At 41.1% G+C, this 17,947-nt stretch overlaps 1 protein-coding gene across 11 annotated transcripts in view; it reads right to left on the bottom strand.

The window, feature by feature from the left end:
• The window catches only part of macf1 (microtubule actin crosslinking factor 1), a 319,723-nt gene that overhangs the window by 202,298 nt on the left and 99,478 nt on the right, over nt 1-17,947 (bottom strand). For 10 of the 11 annotated variants that reach the window (XM_062962874.1, XM_062962875.1, XM_062962878.1 and 7 more), the window contains 3 exons: nt 9,842-9,903; nt 6,866-6,955; nt 1,067-1,144 (listed from right to left, as the gene is read on the bottom strand). In XM_062962874.1, the coding sequence (XP_062818944.1) occupies nt 1,067-1,144; nt 6,866-6,955; nt 9,842-9,903 (230 nt within the window). Of the gene's footprint in view, nt 1-1,066; nt 1,145-6,865; nt 6,956-9,841; nt 9,904-15,744; nt 15,970-17,947 lie in introns of those variants that run through there. The other variant, XM_062962868.1, reaches the window with a different exon arrangement.

Genomic DNA, 17,947 nt, shown 5'->3' on the forward strand with positions numbered 1-17,947 from the left:
CTATTTTGTCTCTTAACAAATATTGTCGCAATTTGGCCCAGTCTGTCCATTGGTTTGGTAGGATATTTTGTGATACTTTTTGTGTTAATAAATCCAAATTTTTAATGTCAATTATTCTCAGTATCCATTCTTCAATCGAAGGAATTTCTTGCATTTTCCATAATTTCGCTATACATAAACCTAGCCGCTGTTACCAAGTATGTGAAGAGCTTTTCTGTGTTGAAGTCCATCTTAAAGTCTGTAATTCCCAAAAGGAAGTACTCTGGTTTTAGATCAATTTTAATTAGATTCATCTTGAAATACAAAGCACTCTATTACACTGGTTCTAACCAGAAAGTTACAGTGTTTTCCCGAAAATAAGACAGTGTTTTATATTAATTTTTGATCCCAAAGATGCTCTAGGTCTTATTTTCAGGGGATGTCTTATTTTTCCATGAAGAAGAATTCACATTTATTGTTGAATAAAAAAATTGAACTTTTATTATATACTGTACAGTGGTTGTCATCACAAACCAGCATAACCAGACAAACTGTGAATCCTATCAAGAATTTCTTGTTACTACCATTATTTCCATGTACAACACTCTATGGTAAATACATTTACCGATCCTGCATTCTGTGGTGTTCTGTTCGATGGGCATGCTTCCAAACAAAAACTTTTCTAGGTCTTACTTTCAGGGGAGGCCTTATATTTAGCAATTCAGCAAAACCTCTACTAGGTCTTCTTTTCTGGGGATGTCTTATTTTAGGAGAAACAGGGAATATCTCATTTTAAAAAATCACTAAACTGGAGAATGTTTGGAAAGAAAGGTGGAAGAGAGGTAAAAAAAAAAAATGGACCTCGAAATGTTTTTTTTCCCTAAGTGTTTTTTCACCCTACGAGACTCAAAGCAGACTTCTCAAGCTCTGAATGGGATCACGGCTTTTGAGGACCAAGTTCGCAATGAGAGGCAGGATGCAAAGCTTTGGGACTTACTTGAGCAGCCAGGAAGGAAAATGCCCCCAAAGCCATGGAAGGAGAGGGGAGGATGGGAGCGGGAGTGCGGGACATGTGTGGGGCTCTCACCTGTCGCTGCTTCAGAAATTCGAGCGCAATCTGAACGTTCTGCAGCCGGTGGAAGCGCATCCGGCCCTTCTCTCGCGGCTGGAAAAAAGAACAGAAAAGAGAGGGCTTCAGAGGAGTCCGTTCACGGTACAACACCCATCGTGTCACCTGCAGCAGATGGTCTTTCTGTGCAGGACATTCATTCCATGACTCCACTCCAGCTCTCAGTCTAATGCAGTGGTTCTCAACCAGTGGGTCCCCAGGTATTTTGGCCTACAACTCCTAGAAATCCCAGCCAATTTACCAGCTGATGGGATTTCTAGGAGTTGAAGCCCAAAACATCTGGGGACCCACAGGTTGAGAACCACGGGTCTAATGCTTCCAGGGGTTTTGGACTTCATCTTCCTGAATCCATGGCCAACTTGGCCAATGGCACATCTAGGACCTTACATCAAGCTCAAATTTAAGATAAGACTGTCCAACTTTGATTAAATCATTATTCTCATCTTCTTCAATGTAAATGTGCTTATGTATTCTTTTAATAATAATAGAGCAAAATAATACATGTAATAATGATAATAATAAATATAGGAAAATAATACATGTAATAATAAATGCAGTAAAATAATAAATGTAATGATAAATAGAGTGCAATAATAAATGTAATTATAATAATAAATGCAGTAAAATAATAAATGTAATAATAAATAGAGTGCAATAATAAATGTATTATTAATAATAAATGCAGTAAAATAATAAATGTAATAATTAATAGAGTAAAATAATAAATGTAATAATAATAATTAATAGAGTAAAATAATAAATGTAATAACTAATAGAGTAAAATAATAAATGTAATAATAATAATTAATAGAGTAAAATAAGAAATGTAACAATACCAATAATAATAGAGAAAAATAATAAATATACCATATATACTTGAGTATAAGCCAATCTGAATATAAGCCCACCAGGACCCTCACCCGAGTATAAGCCGAGGAGGTTTTTTTTTTCAGTCCTAAAAAAGGGCTGAAAAACTAGGCTTATACATGAATATATATAGTAATCAGTGAGCCAAGAACGCAGAGTAATGGGCACAAATGCATTTGCAACTCTGTATTTAGTCCCTGCTTTTCAAAAAAATAATACTTCCACCTCAAATCCCAGAAATGTTTGTAATCATGAACAAACTGAGCAAGAAAAGAAACACCCAATAGCAATTGCTTTCAAAATGTGACTGATTTCGGAAAGTGCTCAAGAGAGCAAGAGAGAATGCCTGAGCATAATATGAATGCACACAAAGGTATGCACATGCATGGCCTGCGGTTACCAGTGTGGCACCTGACAAGGGCTGTGGGAGTGCGCAAAGCCGACACAGCTCCGAACTCGGATCCTCATGCATTCACACAAAGTGGGTTAGTACTCCGCACACGTCCAGCTGCCGGCACCAGGAAACACGCACGGATGATCCAGGGAGCATCCCAAATTCTAGAAACCCATTCCATACCAGTGGAAGATGGGGGGCAAGAAGGGGGGTGGAAAGAGAAACTTGGAGGTGGGATCTCAAGCGTGTTGGAGACTGCACTAAAGTGAGCCTGACGGGAAAAACAAGATCTCAACTGAGCACAGGTTTGTGCCGAAGGAAGCAGAGATTCCTAGTGAGATGTTCTCTCCCTTAATAACTAGCTAAACAAATTAATAAATATAAATAAATAAAAGGAGAGAACACCTCCTTTCATGAATGAACAAATAAACAAACAGAGAGAACACTTCTCTAGGAATCTCTAGTTCCTTTGGCATAAACCTATGATGAGACATCCAACATTTTAGCCCTGAGATCTCGTTTTTTCTATCAAGCTCGGTTTAGTGCAGTTTCCAACACACTTGAGACTTCCCCCTTATTTGAGCAAAATCCAATATAGGTGTGTGTGTTTATATCTATAGCAATATATATTGCAAAATAGGAGTTATAACGTGTAGTAGGTAAAGGTAAAGGTTGCCCCCTGACGTTAAGTCTAACAGCGTTAAGTCTAATAATCTAAGTCAAGATTATTTCTGAATTCCAGGTAAGGGATGCTCAACCTCCCTCTCTATCTACCAGCTTTTTTGTTCATGTTTGTGTTAATGGAATCAAAATTTGTAAATAGATCAATGAAATAAATCTGCCATTAATTCTTATTCAACAATACACGTCACACTCAGGCCAATAACTCACTGCCATTAAAACATTCAGGTACGTTTGTGTTTGTGTGTATAATTTTCACCTCCTTGGAAGGTAAAGGTAAAGGTTTTCCCCTGGCATTAAGTCTAGTTGTGTCCAATTCTGGGGGTTGGTGCTCATCTCCATTTCTAAGCTGAAGAGCCAGTGTTGTCCGTAGACACCTCCTAAGTCATGTGGCCGGCATGACTATATGGAGTGCTGTTACCTTCCTGCCGGAGCAGTACCTATTGATCTACTCACATTTACATGTTTTCAAACTGCTAGGTTGGCAGAAGCTGGGGCTAACAGCGGGAGCTCACCCCGCTCCCCAGATTCAAACCGCCAATCTTTCAGTCAGCAAGTTCAGCAGCTCAGCGGTTTAACCCACTGTGCCACTGGTGGCTCCTCCATAAAGTGTAGATCAACTCCATATTATGGACTTTCGGCTTTTAATGTTGTGAATTTCAGGTTTTAATGTTAATGCTTTAAAAAAACTCTGTTTTTAACATTTTAAAGGTTTAAACTTCTGCTCTGTGACCATAATAGTAAACTTCAATTCAATATATTGCAAAAAAAACTATGCAGTAGAGTCTCACTTATTCAAGCTAGACAGGCCGGCAGAACCTTGGATAAGCGAATATCTTGGATAATAAGGAGAGATTAAGGAAAAGCCTATTAAACATCAAATTAGGTTATGATTTTACAAATTAAGCACTAAAACATCATGTTTTACAACAAATTTGACAAAAAGCAGTTCAATATGCAGTTTTTTGTTTTTTTTTCGTGTCAGGAGCAACTGGAGTTGCTTCTGGAGTGAGAGAATTGGCCGTCTGCAAGGACGTTGCCCGGGGGACGCCCGGATGTTTTGATGTTTTACCATCCTTGTGGGAGGCTTCTCTCATGTCCCCGCATGGAGCTGGAGCTGATAGAGGGAGCTCATCCGCACTCTCCCCAGGTGGGATTCGAACCTGGCAACTTTCAGGTCAGCAACCCAACCTTCAAGTCACGAGGCTTTTATCCCCTACGCCACTAGAGGCAGTAATTATGGGATGCAGTAATAATATTATGTTGTAATTACCGTATTTACGAATTTAACACCAAAATATCACGATATATTGAAAACATTGACTACAAAAATGGCTTGGATAATACAGAAACTTGGATAAGCGAGGCTTGGATAAGTGAGACTCTACTGTATACATAATCATTTTCTCCACTTATGTGGAAGTCCTGTGTCCCTAACCCTAGTGAACAGGCGGTGTTTGGTATAATACCCATTCTAGGGGTATTTTTCTTGCAGATATGAAATTACTTGCAAATAAACTCTGGTTTATTTACTTTAATTAAGTGAATAAACCAGGGCTCGGCATCATTCTTTCCACTTCTGGAGTCACCATCCCAGCTAGCCCCTGTTGGAGGAACGCCTGGATGATCCGAACGTGTTTGGTGGCCAGACGGCTCCCAGTTGGGCTTGGACCTACTGCGGCACCATCCTCTTCCTTCTGCGCTTCTTCCTCTTCCTCCTTGGGCTCTTCGGGGCCCGGGCGACACCAGGGCGGCACCTTCACTGTCCGGAGGCTCTTCTGCTCCGGGGACTCCTTCGGCTAAGGCCCACAACACGCCGAATGGGAGAAAACGGCACACAGACACCCCAGGCTCAGAGGGGGAAGAATGTGGCACCAAGGAAGTACGGGATACACTTGAGTAATATTACAAATGCGTGCTTTCCTCCATTATGAGCCTAAAAGGGAGTATTCTGGACCACTGCAAATGTGAGAATGGATGCAATGGAAGGTTGTCCTGGTACCAAAAAAAAGGGATTTGGGGTCCGTCACAGCAAAGGGACGGAAAACATGCTTTGCAGGCAAAAGGGTCCCAGGTTCAATCCTGGACTTTGCCAACTTTACAAAAAGAAAAACATCAAGCAATGGAGTGTTGTCGAAGGCTTTCATGGCCGGGATCCCAGGGTTGTTGTATGTTTTCCGGGCTGTATGGCCATGTTCCAGAAGTATTCTCTCCTGACGTTTCGTCCACATCTATGGCAGGAATCCTCAGAGGTACCTCACAACCTCTGAGGATACCTCACACCTCTGAAGATGCCTGCCATAGCTGTGGGAGAAACGTCAGGAGAGAATACTTCTGGAACATGGTCATACTGCCCGGAAAAACATACAACAACCCCATAAAGCAATGGACTCTGCAGGAGAAGCTGGTAGTCGGGCTGTGGCGCAGGCCGGGCTGTGGCGCAGGCTGGTGAGCAGCCAGCTACAACAAATCACTCTGACCAAGAGGTCATGAGTTCGAGGCCAGCTCAGAGCCTATGTTTGTCTTTGTCTCTGTTCTATGTTTAGGCATTGAATGTTTGCCTTATATGTGTAATGTGATCCGCCCTGAGTTCCCTTCGGGGTGAGAAGGGCGGAATATAAATACTATAAATAATAAATAATAGTCAAGGTACTGCACGCAATGGGCCACCAGCTGTAACAGACCACCTGTGATCTGTGACTTGCTAGCAGATTATTCCAAAAGTATAACACTAAAGGTTGCCACATTTGCAATTGCAGCCCAAAAGATCAGAGCTAAAGTAGCAAAATCCATACTTGAGGTCAGAAATGGAAATGGGGATGGTTTGGGATGATACAAATCAGACACTGTCATTGTTATGTTGCTGCTATCATAATTTTAAAGAGTTAGTTTTAATTTTTTAATAAGTTTTAATGTTGATATTGGAAAGTGCTTATAAAGGTTGTATATTACTGATGTCATGGCCTATAGCTAGTACAATAAACAATTCATTCAACCACCCAGGCAACACTAGATCCCTTATAAATGGACCTCCTTCCTTCCAAAAACCAGGTTGGATTGGATGCAATGGCAAGGATATGGTTGCCTAACACATATCTATGGATTTTGGACACTTTTGCACGTGACTCATTGCAACGTGAAACTATGCACTCCATAAACGGCAACAACAAGCATTTATCCCCAATGTGTCGACTAAATCTCGTTTCATTTAGGAAGCCAAAAAGGGGTCTCATATCTAGTTAACACTTCAGCAAAAATCCCCAGTTTGAAGTAGGAAAGAATCAGCCTAGAGAGCCACTGTTTCCCACTAAAGTTGACAACAAGTGGGCCAAGGATGTGACTCAGCAAAAGGGCAAATCCAAAGATGCCTATTTTCGTCCTTTCCGGAGTTCATTTTCCTTTGGAAACCCTGGCAGGTCCTCCTTTCCATCACTTAAAACTGTCAAGCGGCTCCCAAACGCAGCCTCCACGGCTGACCAGCCAAGCAGCTCAGGGGAAAATTCCACCTTTAGCAAGAGATATGGATACATTTTTTTTCCTAAGTCTGAGCAGATGAGTCACGCCGGGAGGAAGCCACCCCTTCCCGTGATATCAAAACCTTTGTTTTTGAACCGAAAGAAAGAAGCTCATCAAGATGCTGAAGGAGTCGCTCTGCAAGGAGCCATCAACCCAAAGATAGAAAAGCTAAACTATCGTTTCTGAATCACTTGCTCCAAATGACTTCGTTCTCATTCTTCCTGCAACTAAGTCAATCCATGGAGCGCCCCTTCCCCAGTTTTGGATTTCGGGATAAGGAAAAACACTTGGAAACTTACCAGCTGGACCCCTGAAAGGACTTCCAGCAGAGAAATGAGGTTGTGCCCATCCCGCAGGTCTTCGTAGAGGTCGTTGATGTGCTTGCGCACCTGTAAGGAAACAGAGAGGGAATATTGAACAATGCTCTCAGGAAGTGCTTATGAGGTTATTTCAGGTATGGGCAAACTTTGGCCCTCCAGGTGTTTTGGACTTCCACAATTCTTAACAGCCTATATATCTATATATATAAAAGGGTAATGGAATCACGGCACCGGACAAAACAACTAAACTAAATGTCCCACAACCTCGAAAATTGACAGCACAACCTCTCATCCACGCCTCTACGTTCATACAACAAAAAGAAAAGAAAAATTAAGTCCTAACCACAGCAACGCGTGGCCGGGCACAGCTAGTACCATATATAAAAGGTAAAAGTTTCCCCTGACGTTAAGTCCAGTCGTGTCCAACTCTGGGGGTTGGTGCTCATCTCCATTTCTAAGCCGAAGCGCCGGCGTTGTCCGTAGACACCTCCAAGGTCATGTGGCCGGCATGACTGCATGGAGCGCTGTTACCTTTTTGCCAGAGTGGTACCTATCGATCTACTCACATTTGCATGTTTTTGAACTGCTAGGTTGGCAGAAGCTGGAGCTAACAGCGGGAGTTCACTCCACTCCCCAGATTTGAATCACCAACCTTCTAGTCAGCAAGTTCAGCAGCTCAGCGGTTTAACCATTTAGCCAAAAAAAGTGAGCATTAGATTTGAATAAATACAGTATTTTGAGGCTTGAATAAACTACATTTCCTGACCAAGGCATGAACTGAACTTGGGTCTGCAAGTTCAGCAGCTCAGTGCTTTAACACACTTCACCACTGGGGCTCGAGTATAAGCCGACCCGAATATAAGCCAAGGCACCTAATTTTACGACAAAAAAAACTGGGAAAACATTGACTCCAGTATAAGCCGAGGGTGGTAAATTTCAGAAATAAAAATAGATACCAATAAAATTACATTAATTAAGGCATCAGTAGGTTAAATGTTTTTGAATGTTTACATAAAACTCTAATTTAAGATAAGACTGTCCAACTCTGATCAAATTATTATTCTCATCTTCTTCAATGTAAATATGCTTATGTATCCCTTTAATAATAATAGAATAAAATAATACATGTAATAATAATAAATACAGGAAAATAATACATGTAATAATAAATAGAGTAAAATATTATATGCAATAATAATAATAATAATAATAATAATAATAATAATATCAGAGTGAGATAATAAATATATTAATAATTATTATTAATTTAAGATACGACTGTCCAACTCTGATCAAATCATTATTCTCATCTTCTTCAATGTAAATATGCTCATGTATCCTTTTAATAATAATATAGTAAAATAATACATGTAATAATAATAAATACAGGAAAATAATACATGTAATAATAAAAAGAGTAAAATAATAAATTCAATAATAATAATAATAATAATAACAGAGTAAAATAATAAATATATTAATAATACATTTAAGATAAGACTGTCCAACTCTGATCAAATCATCATTCTCATCTTCTTCAATGTAAATGTGCTTATGTATCCTTTTAATAAAAATAGAGTAAAATAATACATGTAATAATAAATACAGGAAAATAATACATGTAATTATAAAGGGAGTAAAATAATAAATGCAATAATAATAATAATAATAATAATAATAATAATAATAATAATATTAGCCGGCATTTGGAAATAATAGACATTGACAAAATCACAATCTGCCAACTGCAAAAGGCCACCCTACTGGGATCTGCGCGCATCATCCGAAAATACATCACACAGTCCAAGACACTTGGGAAGTATTCGGCTTGTGATTTTGTGAAACGAAATCCAGCATATCTATCTTTTTTGCTGTGTCATAATAAGATAATAATAATAATAATAATAATAATAATAATAATAATAATAATAATAATAGAGTAAAATAAATGTAATAGTAGCAACAATAATAGAGAAAAATAATAAATGTAATAATACCAATAATAATAGAGAAAAATTTGCGAGATTTGTTTCTTGTTCCATATATCAAATGGACAATGCACTGGGAATCGCACATCAGAACAACGTACTTTATGTGCGGTCAAGATCCAAAAATTAAATATAAAACGGCTCTGTACTTGAGCAAAACAATACGATTGAGATCCACATATGTGGGGCTCATTGGGGTAAACTGTAGGGGTGACAATGACATATGATGTACATACTCAATTTTATTATACAGTAGAGTCTCACTTATCCAACGTTCTGGATTATCCAACGCATTTTTGTAGTCAATGTTTTCAATACATCGTGATATTTTGGTGCTAAATTTGTAAATACAGTAATTATTACATAGCATTACTGCTTATTGAACTACTTTTTCGGTCAAATTTGTTGTATAACATGATGTTTTGGTGCTTAATTTGTAAAATCATAACCTAATTTGATGTTTAATAGGCTTTTCCTTAATCTCTCCTTATTATCCAACATATTCGCTTATCCAACATTCTACCGGCCCGTTTACGTTGGATAAGTGAGACTCTACTGTATTTATTTATTGTATGGTTACAAGTGTTTTATTTAATATTTGTATAGAATGTATCCAGGTCTTTTCGAGCCTGGTCGTTTGGCTTGGTACTTTGATATGGCCTAAGGGCTAATCAATAAAATGTTCTTCCTAACAGAGAAAAAATAATAAATGTTCCATATATTCTCGAGTATAAGCTGACCCAAATATAAGCCAACCAGGACCCTCGCCCGAGTATAAGCCGAGGGGGGCTTTTTCAGTCTTAAAAAAGGGGCTGAAAAACTAGGTTTATACTCGAGTATATACAGCAATTCTATTTTAATGTTTATCCACTTTAAGTCACAGAGAGTGAAAGTGGGATATAAATACTACACATAAATAAATATCCTAAATGTCAAGCCAAGCAGCTCCATAGTATGCGCCACTTACTTTGATGAGGTGCTTGTTCACCCATTTGGTGAAGGTCTTCTTCTGGACCCGATCCCGTTCATCTGTCAAGCAAGAAAAGAAAAAGAAGCTTTGTTAGTCTACAACAGAAAGACATGCCCAACCAAAGGTTCATTTAAGAACTCTGCAAATTACAGATCCCAGGCTCTACAGGTTCATAGTGCAATTGCAGTGCAGTGCAGATGGGCTGGTAGAGTACAAACACTCGGTGATCTCTGGCTTTATTGTTTGATCAGATGCACGAAAGCATTGTATTCCTTTCCTTTAAGAAGTGCCCCAAAACAATGCCTTACAATTAGCAGCTTATTCTTCCACTGCATTTTGGCTCATTGGCTTTGGGGGATTTACGGTCTATTTTAGGATCTGGGGCTCAGCTCAAGGGCACCGAGCAGAGGCAACATGGAGAGCATTTCGGGAGGGTTTTTACTCTGAAGAAGTATTTGGCAAAAATGTCCCACAGACAAGCTTCATTCTCCTCTATCCACATCAAAAAGAAATATAAAATTAGAGTCACCCAGTGTTGCGTTTAACATTGGATTATAAGTCTGGAGTCTTGAGTTCGAATTCCCAAAAAAGCTATGGAAACCCTTTGGTTGGCTTTCGGGGAGTCACACTCTCTCAGCTCCAAAGGAAGACAAAGGCAAAACCTCTCCAAACAAATTTTGCAAAGAAAATCCAATGATACATCCATCTTAGTGTTGCTATATGTCCAAAATTAAGTTGAAATAAGCCAACAGCAAAGTATAGCACTGTGTATTATTAATATTAATATTTTAAATTCCTTCCTCTAGCTCCATTGTTCAGAATGGTTGACTGCTCAGAACAAACATTTTGGGTTATACAACTCCTACGTATTAGGTTTCCATTGTAAGGCACACATACAGGAATTGTCCTTTGATATATATGTAATGTCAACGTAAAATTACACGTATACCAGTACAACTCATCCATCTTTAGAATGTCGCTGTGTCGTTTTGGTATCATATATAATAATAAAAAGTCAACTGCCAATTTAAGACTGAAAAAGCCCCCCTTGGCTTATACTTGGTGAGGGTCCTGGTTGGCTTATATTTGGGTCAGCTTATACTCGAGAATAGATGGTACATTTATTATTTTTCTCTATTATTGTTGGTATTATTACGTTTATTATTTTTCTCTGTTATTGTTGCTACTATTACATTTATTTTACTCTATTTAATTATTATTAATAACACATTTATTATTTCACTCTGATTTTATTATTAATATTGCATTTATTATTTTACTCTATTTATTATTACGTATTATTTTCCTGTATTTATTATGATTACATGTATTATTTTACTCTATTATTATTAAAAGAGTATTATTATTAATACGTAAGCACATTTACATTGAAGAAGATGAGAATAATGATTGGATCAGAGTTGGACAGTCTTATCTTAGAGCTTTATGTAAATATTCAAAATCATTTAACCTACTGATGCCTCAATTAATGTAATTTTATTGGTATCTTTTTTTATTTCTGAAATCTACCACACTCGGCTTATACTCGATTATAGACGGTATATATATATATACACACACCTACACACACACATACATATATGTTTTAAATGCAGAAAAACCTCTTTCAAAATCTTTCAGAAAACCTTGAAGCAAGGAAGGAAATCCCAGACATTCATCTTTATTCAGTGGAGTCCATGCAGCTGTGGGAATGTTCATATCTGTCTTTGCTGCTAGTCACCAGATCGCAATGCGCGGGCCTTATCAACACCAGATAAGTGCCATCCATGCTCCCACAGATATATGCCATCGAGTCTGGACTCTCGCAGGAAACCAATTTAGACATTCATACCCTCCAAATGAGAAACCCTCGGTGGCGGAGCGGGTTAAACTTACAAATTAAGCACCAAAACATCATGTTATACAACAAATTTGACAGAAAAAGTAGTTCAATATACAGTAATGTTATGTTGTAATTACTGTATTTACGAATTTAGCACCAAAATATCACAATGTATTGAAAACATTGACTATAAAAATGCGTTGGATAATCCAGAACATTGGATAAGCAAGTGTTGGATAAGTGAGACTCTACTGTATATCTATCATAGAAACCTAGAGTTGGAAGAGACCTCCAAAAGCCATCCAGTATATGTCCCTCCTGCCAAGAAGGATGACACCATCCAAACCCTCCCGACAGATGGCCATTGAGACTCTTACTTTACTAGATCAATCTCTTTTATCATACAGTCCTAGAGCTGGAAAATACCCCTAAGGGCTATCCAGTCCAAACCCTTCTGCCAGGCAGAAAGACACAATGCAAGCCCTCCCAACAGATGGCCATTCAGCCTCTGATTAAAAACCTCCAGAGGAAGAGACACCATTGAACTCCTAGGCAGCCTATATTTCTCTAGATTTGGGAAACTTCCAAGGAGAACCCAATCTAAGTCCCTCCTGCCAGGAGGAGGACACCATCCAAACCCTCCCGACAGACGCCCATCCAGCCTTTGCTTAAAATGGACCATGCAATAAACCATCTCTTGAATCAGGACTGGCCATTGCCGTTTCCAAAAGCTCACCCAGAAACCCGCTGCTCCCGCCATCTTCCATCCCGCTCTTCTCCATCGCAAATTCCCTGGAGAATAAGGAAAGCCCAGCCCTCGAAAGCAGATTGCGTGACGCAAGAAGGTGTCTTTAACCCTCATAATCTCTCCTTTGGCAGCGAAGGCCAAAGACTTTATAAGACTCCAACTCCCAGGATTCCAGGAGCACCGAGCCGTAGAAAATAAAAAGTGGTGCCAAACTGCATTCATAGCACAGTGTAGCTGATGCTCTGGATGCAAACGGCTTCTGCTTGAATGAAACCTCGACCCGTCCTTTGATTGATGGGTACTGATTTCTTAAGTGTCCTGATAGTTAAAACACAAGCGAGGAACAAGGACCTCCAGTATCGGCGATCACCCAACAATTTTCTACGGACAAGATAATTATTGTTGACATCTTTCCAAAGAGAAGAACAATGCAGTTCTCAGAACGTTCTCCCAAAAAGTTGTGCAATAGTTACAAGTGACAAAATACTTCGATTGAGAACCTTTCCAGCTTATCTTAAGCATGAATTTTAAACTCACATCCTGTGTTTCAATCTCAGTCCTCTGTATTTAATATCTATTTTATAGAAATGCGTTTTGACACCGTATGTATTTGACGGACGGAACACAACTTTTGTATGGCTGCTTCGGGGAGACCGAGTGCCATTTACAAAGGAAGAATGTATGTATTTATGTATGTACAGCAGAGTCTCACTTATCCAAGCCTCTGGATAATCCAAGCCATTTTTGTAGTCAATGTTTTCAATATATCGTGATATTTTGATGCTAAATTTGTAAATACAGTAATTGCAACATAACATTACTGCATATTGAACTACTTTTTCTGTCAAATTTGTTGTATAACATGAAGTTTTGGTGCTTAATTTGTAAAGTCATAACCTAATTTGATGTTTAATAGGCTTCTCCTTAATCCCTCCTTATTATCCAAGATATTCGCTTATCCAAGGTTCTGCCAGCCCGTTTAGCTTGGATAAGTGAGACTCTACTGTATATGTGTTTTGTGGGGACCCCAGTGGCACAGTGTGTTGAATTGCTGAGCTGCTGAACTTGCTGGCCAAAAGGTCAGCAGTTCGAATCCGAGAGGTGGGGTGAGCTCCTGCTGTTAGCCCCAGCTTTTGCCAATTTAACAGTTTGAAAACATGCCAATGTGAGTAGATCAATAGGTACTGCTCTGGTGGCAAGGTAACGGCGCACCATACAGTCATGCCGGCCACATGACCTTGGAGGTGTCTATGGACAACGCCGGCTCTTCGGCTTAGAAATGGAGATGAGCACCAACCCCCAGAGTCGGACACGACTGGACTTAACATCAGGAGAAACCTTTACCTTATGTGCTTTGAATAAACTGAAGGCCACATATCTCACATCCAAGCCCACATGTCTTCCAATGTATCTGCCAAGTGACAGCATTTTCGTGTTCTGTAAAACATCCTTTACAAGTCTTACATGGGACCAGCTGCAAAGGAAACCAAAGATCCTTCTAGTCCCAAATGGTCAACTCAAATGGATATCCTCAGATCTCCAAAGCAGATGTGACTCTTTCCTTGTGAAGCTCCACCAACATTAAAAAAAAATCAATTCCAGATTCAGTCCAAGGCATAGAAATCCAAAACCAAATCCAATTAACTTCCATAAATTAAGAGGGGCACAAACTGCTACCTGTGGAAGCCACATTTGCAGTCATGCAACTGTCCTTTGTTTCAAGAAAGCTTTCTCTTTGGTTGCATCCAGGTTCTGGGTCTATTTGGGTCCCTTCACCTCTGCTCCATCCCATCATGAATGAGATCTCTATAGGGCACCAAGTAAAGCAAAGGCCTTTTTTCCCCCTGCAACCATCTTAGGGTGTCTCCAGTAGCCTTCTTGGATTGTGGTCACTTACCAAAATAAACAAATGCACATATATAAATACCCGTTTTGCAACTCTACAAGCTGTAATGTTAAGTAGGACAAGCCAATGGACGTTCCCATTCATGAGTCAGAGGAAAGCGACGAAAGCTACATCTACACTGTGGAATTAAAGCACACTGACACCACCTTAACTGCTATGGCTCAATACTGCAGTGTTTTTTAGTTTTGAATATGTTTTTATGGATTTTAACTGATTTTTTAAAATACCAATAATATTTAATTCTACATATTGTCGAAGGCTTTCATGCCCGGAATCACTGGGTTTGCGGTGAGTCTTTCAGGTTGTATGGCCATGTTCCAGAAGCTTTCTTGCCTGATGTTTCACCCACATCTGTGGCAGGCATCCTCAGAGGTTGTGAGATATGTCACAACCTCTGAGGATGCCTGCCACAGATTTGGGTGAAACGTCAGGAGAGAAGGCTTCTGGAACATGGCCATACAACCTGAAAGACTCACAGCAACCCATGCTTAATTCTGTTTTAATGTTTGTATATATGCGTTAAATTATGCTAAAACGTAAAGGTTTCCCCTGACGTTAAGTCCAGTCATGTCTGACTCTGGGGGTTGGTGCTCATCTCCATTTCTAAGCCGAAGAGCCGGCGTTGTCCGTAGACACCTCCAAGGTCATGTGGCCAGCATGACGGCATGGAGCGCCCTTACCTTCCCGCCGGGGCGGTACCTATTGATCTACTCACATTTGCATGTTTTCAAACTGTTAAATTGGCAACAGCAGGAGCTCACCCTGTCTCTCGGATTCGAACTGCTGACCTTTTGGCCAGCAAGTTCAGCAGCTCAGCGCTTTAACACACTGTGCCACTGGGGTCCCCACAAAGCACGTAAACATACATAAATACATACGTTCTTCCTTTGTAAATGGCACTCGGTATCCCCGAAGCAGCCATACAAAAGTTGTGCGCCCTTACCTTCCCGCCGGAGCGGTACCTATTAATCTACACACATTTGCATGTTTTCAAAATGCTAGGTTGGCAGGAGCTGGAGCTAACAGCGGCCGCTCCCGCCGCTCCCGGGTTTTGAACCTGGGACCTTTCGGTCTGCAAGTTCAGCAGCTCAGTGCTTTAACACACTTCGCCACCGGGGCTCCTATGCTAGAATGCTTTTAATGTAAGCTGTTTTGAGTCTCCTTGTAGAGAGAAAAAGCAGAGTATAAATGTAATAATAACAACAACATTGAGCCATTGCAGTTAAAGTGGTGTGTATGTGCACCCAAAGAAAAAGCATAATGATCCAATTGTATTGCACTACCAAGAAAGTTGATCTCAGCATCGCTTGCTCCAAAGCAACTATGCCAAGATCCGGCGAGGATTCCCTCCCTTCTCTCCTCCATGATGCCACCAAGGAGGAAGATATTGGGCCCGTACTAACCAATGCAACACATCTGGCAGACCAGGTGGGCGTTGAGGTCCCTCTCGGCTCTGAAGAGGTGCCACATGGTCTCCTGGGAGCCCGCTAAGGCCGGGCAAGGTGGTAATGCTGGCGGTGACGGCGCTCCCCTTCCACCTTCCGGGTTCTTCTCCTTCTCCCGTGAAGCACAAGTGTCAACGTGGTCTCCCAGCCCCATGCGGAGGCCGTCTTCCTCCCACAACTTCCTCCTTTCGAGACCTCGCTCCTCCTTTCAGAGCATCGCTCAAAAGAAAAAAAGTCCCTGCAAGCTGTGCAAACTTCCCAGAAGATTCCTGCCTTCAAGGTTGGCAGGCAGCAAAGGTCCTCTGATCCACAAGGGAAGGAAGGATGGGAGAAGGACTGTGTTGTTATCCCATTCCAGAATTTGAGAGTGTGGTTATCCGGAATTTTTCAGGTAGGCCTTTTCGAGTCACTGCAATGTTTTGAACGAGTCGCTGCAATATTTCGAATCACTCTTCCTAAGGTCGGTCACCTGGGTGCTCCAAGAAGAAGCATTAAGTTGCACATACAAGTATTTTTACAAGAAGAGATGGTTCAACAGCAGTGACCAAGAGAGAGGTGTTTCCAGTCTTCCAAGTTGAGCAACCAAATCTAGGACACACTGGGACAGCTCACAACTACTAAAGAGAGCCGAGACGGAAAACAAAATAGCACTTCTCCCAGCTTTCGGTGGTTTCCTTTAACTCTAAGTTGTCCAAAGTGCTCCTAAGTATCCAGCAAGACCTAGAAGTAGTATCTTCATGCAGCAAAAAGTTGTATGTGTCAGTCAAGAAATGCCAAGTAAATCTTTCCTGAAAATGGGATGTTGGGGCAACCTTCTCTGGCCCGATTCTCCTTCTCTGGCTCTGGCATCAAGTGCGAGTCACACTACCGTCTGACACAATCCCTTTGAAGAACAATGGAGCGTTCTTTCCACTTTGCTTTCGTGCCGGGCTGGAAGCATCTTCATCAGTTGTATATATATATATCTCCCATCAACGGCACAACTGAATCCTGGCTGCTTCCTTAGGAGAGGCGACAACGTGGAATGCAACCACAGAGATAACTGGATGGCTGTATCGTGCCTCTCTTCCGTTTCTCCTCCTACTAAATATAACTTTTTCTGGATTTCTTTTTTCAGCTGGGTCAGATGCTCTCCACCTTGTGACACTAAGACCCAAGGCTAGCAGGAAACTTCAGGTCCCGGTTTCCTCCATTGCCATCCAGAACCAACTCCGATAGTTCTAGAGACGGAGAATTCGCACCGTCTCCCTCCCAGTGGCTCTAATGCGATTACCACCCCTTCCCCCTTCCCACGCTTTGCCACCAACTCCCTTGAGCTAATAATACGTCCCCGGCTCCTTCTCGGCCACAGTGGCCTTGCCGGCTTATCTCCAACTGGTTAATCTATTTCGCAGCGTCCTTCTGCTGATAAGCAACCTGTTGCACCCAAGTGCCTTCAGCCCCGCCGCCGCCATCACTGGGCCGCCCAGCAAAGCCCACCCATTCCCCCGCATCCCCCCTCGCCGGCCCACGACATAACCAATCAACCGCCTGGCATTCCTGGCCAAGACAAGGCCAGGGACAGAAACAGCAAAGCAAAAACAGCAAAATATCAGTGGCCTGGACTGGCCTGAGAGTCTGGACTGAGGGGGTATTAGGAGGGAGCAGCTCCAAAGAGAAAACCCAAATTATGGAGTGAGAGCGAGACGGTAAAAGGGCAAGAGCAAAGTGCAGAGACTGAGATTTATACCTCCCACATCTCCTCTTGCACAAAACTACACAGGTCAACATTACCTTTACTGGATCCAAAAAAAGTTCAAAAAGTGTGCAAGCTTTCAAGCTGTACAGAGCTCTTCATCAGGAAAAGCAAGGGAGTGTTCTGGAGAACTCAAAAACAGGCACATTTTGTATGGAATTTCACTTGGGTTTAATAACAAATAACAATGACAAAGTGCGTTAAAGCACTGAGCTGGAGACCGAAAGGTCCCAGGTTCAAACCCCGGGAGCGGCGGGAGCGCCCGCTGTTAGCTCCAGCTCCTGCCAACCTATCAGTTCAAAAACATGCAAATGTGAGTAGATCAATAGGTACTGCTCCGGCAGGAAGGTAATGGTGCTCTGTGCAGTCATGCTGGCCACATGACCTTGGAGGTGTCTACGGACAACGCCGGCTCTTCGGCTTAGA

Source organism: Anolis carolinensis, unplaced genomic scaffold (assembly GCF_035594765.1).
Source record: "Anolis carolinensis isolate JA03-04 unplaced genomic scaffold, rAnoCar3.1.pri scaffold_10, whole genome shotgun sequence".
Taxonomy (NCBI): Eukaryota; Metazoa; Chordata; class Lepidosauria; order Squamata; family Dactyloidae; genus Anolis; species Anolis carolinensis.